Genomic DNA, 8,794 nt, shown 5'->3' on the forward strand with positions numbered 1-8,794 from the left:
ATTACAATGTGAAAAAATCTTTTTTTTTTTTTTTCTTAAATGTTGTGTCCAGTCAAAGTCTCGTATAAAATGACACAAAGAGAGCACTTTTGAACTTTTCGTTTTATTTTTTTCTTTTGGTGGTGGGGATGGGAGGAAGTAGCCACAGGAGTGAATGAAATGCCCATGCAAGAAGTGGTGCCTGCAAAAACAATTAATTGAAGTAAAGTATGTAAAGAGGACGTTTCACAATAATTGAAATAATTAAGTTAGTGCCTTAGAGGAGAAGGAAAATGACAAAGAAAGAAAGGGAATTAGGAGGAAAAAGAAAAAGAGATCCAAAGAGGAAGAAAGAGTTCCAATAAAGATGGATCAATAATGTAACATACTCCTAGTTGAAACTAATTATTTTCCTAGTTCCAAGTGGCCTAATATATCTAGTGTAGTTCCATAAAAAAAAAATTAAAGTTATCAAGAATATTCTAAGCCAACCTTTAACTAGACACAGATCACTATATTCACCTCATTTGAACGACACTCAGATAAAAGTAAGTCATTTAAAGAAAACAAATTAATTGAAAAAGAATGAAAAAACTTATATAGAAAATAAAAAGTATAGATTAAGATTACACTGTTCTATTGGAAGTCAATATTCAAAGCCTACTTGCAAATTAGCAATTCCTGTTCAAGATTCTATATTTCCTTTTCCAGACGGTCATAGTTTTCAGCATTCTCTGTTGAAAGACAAGTCATAATCTTAACTTTGACTGCAGTACGTGATAGGCAAAGACGTTGCATATTATTTCACCCATCAAATTTGGCCCGAGAGAATCAGTTCTAGAAAATACAGTAGTTCAATTAAAAATATTTTATTCGCACTCCGTATTTATACCAAATTAAATAATTTAATTTTTAGAAATTGTAAATTAATATAAAAATAAATACATGTCACTTAACCATGATTAACTTATATATGAATATAATAGTTCCATTGTACTATAATGGTTGCTATTTTCGTCCTACGCATTTGTAATACACACAATAATATGGTATATATAGGACTTAAAAAGCTCTTGAAAAGAGTTATAAAGTTGTTTGATAATCTTGTTATTCTTGCTTTAGAGTAGGATTAGCGCCTCATAAATAAACAGGAATTGTATTATTTCTTTTTGCTACTATATACAACAACAACAACAACCCAGTATAATCCTATTAGTGGGGTCTGGGGAGGATGGTGTGTACGCAGACTTTATCCCTACACTAAGATAGAGAGACTGTTTCCGATAGACCCTCGTCTCCTCCCGCCAAAAACTCCCCATCTTGCTCTTGGGGCGGTGAAAGGAAAACATTGCAATAGTGTTTTTTTTCCTCTGTAAAGAAGCACTAATATAGAATTTAAAAGGAGAAAAGCAATTCTGGAGTAAATAATAGGGGAGACAGGTAATCACCATGTTGGAATGTGACCTTCTTTTCGGTTAAGATAATAAAAAATTAAACATGGATTAGACTGAAAGAAGAATTTTAAAATACTAAATCAAAGACATCTCTGATTTTATGCTGTCTAAGTCCACCTTATTTTGCCTTTGCTTTTGTGTCCTTTAGTTACACGTTAGTTTTACACAAGTGGGATTATTAAAAAAGTTACACGTTAGCTCCCTAATCCAATAACATTAATCTAGTAATTATCCCCAATAAATTGCCATTTTCTTATCTTTTTTTGTAATCTTAGGAACAGAATGTCAGAGATAAAACTTTTAGTAACATTTGACATGTTACTATACCGAAAGATATTCGTTATTTTGTCTTCCTTTTTCTTCTTTTAGGTAAAGGTAACAAAGTTAGTTACACCTTTAATTTATTATGTTGCAACACCTCACCATCACTTTGCTTAAATCTCTAGTTGTTGTACAAGAAATCTTTAATCTTTTTACCTCATCATCTGATGTCTTTATGCTATTTTAATTTATTGGATATGCACACGATTCTGTGTTAGGTATATGGTGTAATTGATGAACTTGTTGGCCAATTACCTAGCATGTAGCAACTTTATTATTTAAAATAATATTATATCAAAAGCAAGTAAAATGAACACATAAAAATAACGTCTCAAATATTGTCACGTAAAGTTGATATCTACGTATAAGGACGGGTGCTAATCTACACCAAGCAAGTCAATAAAATAACATGTAAAAATAGTTAACGAAACATCAAGATTTCGTATTAAGCTTTATATTCTTATATAATTTTTTTTAGTAAAACTAATCGTTTGTATATGTATCAATCAAAGTTTAATAATAGTAGTTAGAATTCTTGGAAATCTATATGGAACTCCATGAGTAATGTATACACTTTATGATAACACGTTACACTTGGTTAGCAGATACGACCATCTACTTTATAAATCTATATAAACATAATTCTCAGCGTACAACTAAACAGAGGCAGATCCAAGATTTAATGTTTATGGGTTTCTGTAACGGTCTCGTGTAAATTTTCAATAATACGTAACTGGGTTCACATTCAAACATTTATAAATATTTAGTAAATTTTTCGAATGCATTTACATTGTTTGAAAAAAAATCTTCCGTATTCACATGAACTCGTAGGTCGAGAGGCGAATCCACCCTGCAACTAAATGTTTAAAGACAAACAGTGTTATGCCACAAACCCTAATAGTGTAATCTCCTTTGAAAAGACTTGGAGGATGCCAACAAGCCAAATGTCATTTCTCCTTTTCCACATTATAAAAATCACTAAAGATAAAAAGAAAACGGCATTAACCTGAATGAGTCATGGGGATGGCCCATTGAAACAGGTGTTGCCATCACTAAGGAGTATGGTGAGATAATTAGAATTTTTTCGCGGAATTCACTACTAGAAAAACATTAATTTGCGACCGAAATTTGCGACTGACATTGAAGTAGTCGCTAATATGACTACTTTTGCGACCGCAGTAGTGGGAAAAAGATTGCATTTTTATTACTTTTACAACAAAAAGAGAAGGAAATTTGACTAGTATTCTGACAAAGATAGTGGGAAAACAGCGCGCCAAATCTCCCGCCTTCACTTTTGTGACCAAGTCCGTCAGACCAGCTATTTTGCGACTACGACTTTTCGGTCGGAATATAGTCGAAAATTAGCATTTTGTGACCACTTTCTGACCGTTTTGGCTGTTGGAAAATAGCTATTTTCTAGTAGTAGAAATTTCGGGTTCGAATCTTGAGAACAAAAAATATTTTGTAGAATGTTCATTCTTCTTATAATAAGCCTTATCAGCGTAAAGTTATATTAACCCGTAAATTTCAAATACTCAATGAATAAACCGTAACAAATAAAAAAATATGCCATGGCTATGGGTGGTGCAGACTCTAGGTTGGTAGGTCAGTTAAGCACTTAAGGGTCCTTTGGTAAGATGTATCAGGGGAAGATAATACATGTATTAGCGACGTTAGTATTATTAATTCCTTGTTTGGTAGTATTTTTTAACTTATGTATAACTAATATATGTATTGGCTATTTGCCCTATTTGATATTATCCTATGTATAATTAATACATAGCAACCCATGACTTTAGTAATACTCTGGTTTTTAATACATAGATAAGCATGTATACATGCCTACGCAATGCATACTATTTTAAATACGCCTAACCAAACAGTGAATAAGAACTAATCTCTGCATAACTAAACATAGCATCATTAAACCCAACATTACTAATACACCTTATTCAATACTATTCTTAATCCTACCAAACGACCCATAATCGAATCAAGTTGTTTTGCATTCCCAAAACTCTGTATACTATACAGTAAACTCATTCTTAATCATGAGTATATATATATATATAACTATGTGAGTGTGTATGTTTTAATTTCCTAGGTCTTTGTGTGTGTACATATTTGTATAATGATATAAAAGCATCAACAGTTGACAGAAAGCATACCAGAAAGACAGTCAACTTCTTTAGTACTTCAAAATCTTTTAAAAAACTAGTTGTATTTCTTTTGTCAATTGCTTCTCTGCCTTTTTATCCAGGTGGGGATGATTAAATTTGCCTCTAAATACACAAACTTCCATTCTTTCAAGCCATAAGGAGGGATTCTTTAAGCATTGATTCTTTTTAGCTTTTTAGTTTGAATTAAGGTTTCTTCAAATAACCAAGAACTAGCTAGTTTGCTGCTGATGAACAGGTTGGTCTTTTGTTTTTCTTGCTCAATTTCTTGATATTTTGTTTTGCTTCTGTTTTACTTGGTAAAATCTAACATATTGGACAACCAACAAAGAAACATAGTCATGTAATGTTTATGCATATACTTTCTTATGCTTCAGCCATGTTACTAAGGGACAGTATGAGAAATTGCAAAGTTACAATTGTGCTTACATGTTGTGACATTTCTTTCTATGTATTCACTTATTTCATGTCTGGGAGAATTGAGGCCATATTTTAAATTTGTTTATGCATCATATTCTAAGATTTACGGTCCGTTATGAACTATGATAACAATATTGATAATCCACTCTGTAATTCCACTTCTTTAATTATTGATTTTTGCCACATTCCTGTGACCAAGATTATGTATGTGGTGTGTGAGTGAAAAAGAATATTCCTAGTAGTCATATGCATAGGCTAATTCAATTTATCCGTCAGTTGATTAGTTTTGTTGATTTCCATGTTCCTCTTTTGATTTAATTCCTTATTGGAATCCATCTTTTCTTTTCCTACCTTGGTTTTCCTTTCCATTTCAGTGGGTGGGATGGGGATTGAGAGAGAAGTAATCCATGGTTTCTTTAAAAAAAAAAAAAAGGTCTAGGTGTTCCTTTCTGTTCTTTTTCCAAATAAAAGTGCCAATGTTATACTTCCACCTTAAAAGGTCAAATTGGTTTATGCAATATTGTTTTCATTAGTATATGCTGCATGAAATTAAATTCATTAGATGCAGAAACTTAATTTTAATATGTCATAGATTCATAGTAGAAAGTTTATCCTTTCAAGAACATGGAACTTTTCATTGTTAGAGTTGCTGCATGCTGATGACTTAATCTTCTGTCTTCTGTTGCCTCTTTGGTCCAATGTAATTTGGAAAGTGTCTCTTGTATCTCCCCAATCTCGTTATATATAGCTCTTTGTTTTTCCTCCGATGATATTTGACTTAAGTTCCTAGGCTTGGCTATTCCGCCGTAGATCTGCAGCTTTCTCCTACGTAATCTCAAAGCCGCATCACATTTATTTTTTCTGTTCTTGAATTCAGGCCATGAACATGACTTCTCCAACAACTCAATTTGCCCCCACAAGAAGGATGGGTATATATGAACCGTTTCACCAGATGAGCGTGTGGGAAGACGCATTTAGAGGTGACATTATGCCTAGCGCTGATCCATGTCTGGTTTCACAGCCAAACGACAGGCCAGATGACAAGGTAAGGCAACATATATCCTTGTTCTGGTTTATAAAATTCTAGCTATTATAGTTTTCAGGCTGATATCTTCCTCTGGGCTGATATCTTCCTCTGGTTACTATAGTCGGGATATACGTCTGGTGAACAACATATGCCCTCTGGCTCTGGGGATAATCAAGCACCGAGGAGTACTTCAGAAAAGGTGGGGTTTTGGGTTTATATCCTATTGAAATTATTGAAAACTCCGAATGAACCATCCTTAAGCAAAGCACTTCTGCATTTTATGCAAATTTATCCAAATGATAAGTAGAAAGAGTTACCTCTGATGTGGAAAGTCTAAATATATCTTCATATTGAATGACAGGTACAACGACGTTTAGCACAAAATCGTGAAGCTGCGCGTAAAAGTCGTATGCGGAAAAAGGTAAAGAAAATTTGAGTCATAAAATTCGTTGCAGCTGTGGATGTTTAGGAAACTTATAGTCATAATTCATAAAGTTTTTCTTGTTTCCTTTCTTTGCCGTATTCACAGGCTTATGTTCAGCAGCTGGAAACAAGCCGTTTGAAGTTGGCCCAACTTGAGTTAGAGCTCGAGAGAGCTAGACAGCAGGTCAGGGACATCATCTCTTGCATATTTCATACTAATAAAAACATATATCTGTGCTCTCCTTTTGGTTTTCATCATGTCCTTTGACATTACGAAATTGCTTATTGTAGGGACTGTACATGCTAGGTTCAAATGCCAATATGGGGCTACTCGGAACAATTAATCCAGGTATGGGGATAGAGGAATTGTCACTCAATAATTTATGCATCATTAGCTTAAGTACTAATCTGTGTTAAGTGATCATCTACCAATTTGACGTTTAAACTATGGAAAATTCCACGTTTTCTTTCCTCACTGCCCATTGTTTATTTTAATCTCCGAGATTCTCATGTTAATATTAAGAGAACAGTTTATAGGTGCAGAGTTTAAAACTTTTTTCTTGAACATTTATGTGCCTTTACTCTGTAGGAAGCTGTTTAACAGATGTCGACATTTCCAAATGTGCATATTTTTTCATTGTTCCATCAAAATCTTAGCTGATAATTCCCATGCTATTGGAGTAGAATAATAGCCCACTTTGATGTATTGTTAGCTAGTTAATCACCTGTTTCGAAGGACCTTCGTTTGACTTTCTGCAGAAGTGCTTATACTCTCCTTGATTTTGTTACTAAGTTATGATGCCCTATGCAGGAATAGCTGCATTTGAGATGGAATACAGCCATTGGGTTGAAGAGCAACAAAAAAAGAATACAGAATTGCGGAGTATTTTGCAGTCTCCTGTAAGCGAAATGGAGCTTCAGTTGCTGGTAGAAAATGTCTTAAGCCACTATTTCAATCTCTTCCGGATGAAAGCTGACGCCGCCAAGGCTGATGTATTTTACTTAATGTCTGGGATGTGGAGAACATCCGTGGAGCGCTTTTTCCTCTGGATTGGAGGATTCAAGCCATCAGATCTCATAAATGTAGTCCCTGGTGCATTTTTACTGCTTTTCTTTTTTAAAGTATTTTACCATCACTTGCTGCTTATGAGTTTCTGCTAGCGTCTTTCATACATAAATTTCCTGAAACTAGGCGCCTTCCTATCTTATGTACGGATCATTTTTACATCTAAAACTAGTCAAATAGCCTAAAATATATTTTAACTTATTGATTTCCTCTACTGATTTTCTGTGGCAACTTTCATCCGGTGCTGCAGCTATGTTTATATATGTTGTCTGTCGCATGACAAACAATTCTCCTTTTAGGATGCTATATTCTTGGTGAATCACTATAGCATCCATTGAGGTATTTTACTGAAACTGAACTACTGAATCTCAAGTAAACTCAGGGTCACCTTGGTTTGCAACAGTAATGATCGTGAACAAAAAGGCATATCGTAAATCCTTGACTGAAGGAGCACGAATAGCCTTATTGTTTCGTTGCCATCACATATCTGTGCACTTTTCAAATTAATGGTACATGATCAAATAAGCACTATTTGTAAATGCTGATACTCTACAGTATAAATTTCTTGGTAGCCTCATCCAAACTTACGCGCTGCTAGACTAAGACCTACAAATCTAAAATTAGTACTGAAATCATGATTATGTTTTTCTTTCTTTCATTCTGCATGCAGAACATTTAATGAATTGCGAGATTTCTAATTATAAATCAACTTAACAGGTAGTGATGCCACAACTCGAGCCTTTGACCGATCAGCAAATCATTAAAGTCTGTAATCTGCGACACTGTTGCCAGCAAGCAGAAGATGCTCTCACACAGGGAATGGATAAACTTCAGCAGACTCTGGCCCAGAGCATCCTAAATATGACCACAGGAGCTGGAAGTTACAGTTCCCAAATGGTTTCTTCTATGGAAAATTTAGAAGCATTGGAAAGCTTTGTTAACCAGGTTTGTGTTACTTTCGTTATCATGCACCATACTGTCAATTTCGTTCTCTACATCAACGCTCTATGGTCATTCAATATCGTCAAAGATCAAGTTTTATACATGTTTATAATTCTGAAAGAAACTGATGTGTACGTTGAACAAGTATAACATAAAAGAAGTGTCTGATTCCAGTGACTCTATACGCGTCTTGATACATTCTTGAATGATTTAACATATGGTGTTGCTTGATTAATAAACAGGCGGACCACTTACGCCAACAAACACTACAGCAAATGTCCATTATTTTGACAACACGCCAAGCAGCTAGAGGCTTACTTGCTTTCGGGGAGTATCTTCAACGTCTTCGTGCTCTGAGTTCACTCTGGGCTGCACGTCCTCGTGAACCAACTTAATCTGTAACGACAAAGGAGATGAACTTAATTAGATTATCCTTGCTTGCTGCTGGTAATGCCCCAGCTGTAAATTGGAAGTGTTTGTCATAATTTTGCTTAGGCGGATTTAGTTTTTTATGATCTGATATACATATTTTTCGAGGTAAACTTGCCAAGTCTAGAAATTTGTGTATATATATTTGGATATTGTATATAGGCTATAGCCCTGTAATAATTTGCTTGGATGCTTTTTGAAGAAACGATAAGATTTACTATCTCACCCCTTTTTTCGTAGACTCATCTATGAATATTTAAGAAGAAATGAATGCTGATCCTTAATATATTTAATATGTTTCTTAATATGTTTGGGTTCTTAGAGAAGAATTTCGTGTACCCTCAAAACTTCATATCCTTAACTTATGCACACTAACTGTACATACTCTTAGTGTAATTTTATAGTTTTATGTTGCTTGCCATCTTTTGTAGGTTAGGGGCATGCTTGCTATCAGAAATTGCATGTTATTGGTTTTTATGTAATTTCCCTAATAGATTGGAAAGTAAAAACAAAGAGAAAGAAAAAACAGAGGAGAGAGGGGGAAAAAAGGAGTCGT

General features: G+C 34.3%; 1 protein-coding gene across 1 annotated transcript; it reads left to right on the plus strand.

Moving 5' to 3' along the window:
• On the plus strand, window positions 3,843-8,463 carry LOC109235185 (transcription factor TGA1-like). Its single transcript, XM_019401177.1, has 9 exons — window positions 3,843-4,169; window positions 5,229-5,396; window positions 5,500-5,577; window positions 5,740-5,799; window positions 5,908-5,985; window positions 6,093-6,150; window positions 6,613-6,884; window positions 7,585-7,812; window positions 8,052-8,463. The coding sequence occupies exons 2-9, from the start codon at window positions 5,232-5,234 to the stop codon at window positions 8,202-8,204; spliced, it is 1,092 nt and encodes a 363-aa protein (XP_019256722.1). The 5' UTR covers window positions 3,843-4,169; window positions 5,229-5,231; the 3' UTR covers window positions 8,205-8,463.

Source organism: Nicotiana attenuata, chromosome 12, assembly GCF_001879085.1.
Source record: "Nicotiana attenuata strain UT chromosome 12, NIATTr2, whole genome shotgun sequence".
Lineage (NCBI taxonomy): Eukaryota > Viridiplantae > Streptophyta > Magnoliopsida > Solanales > Solanaceae > Nicotiana > Nicotiana attenuata.

What these genes read in the sequence shown, in the direction of transcription:
- LOC109235185 (XM_019401177.1), top strand. Translation starts at nt 5,232, where the DNA reads ATGAACATGACTTCTCCAACAACTCAATTTGCCCCCACAAGAAGGATG. An exon ending in AAAGTCGTATGCGGAAAAAG is followed by an intron (nt 5,800 to 5,907) that starts GTAAAGAAAATT and finishes CCGTATTCACAG; the next exon opens with GCTTATGTTCAGCAGCTGGA. An exon ending in TCGAGAGAGCTAGACAGCAG is followed by an intron (nt 5,986 to 6,092) that starts GTCAGGGACATC and finishes TGCTTATTGTAG; the next exon opens with GGACTGTACATGCTAGGTTC.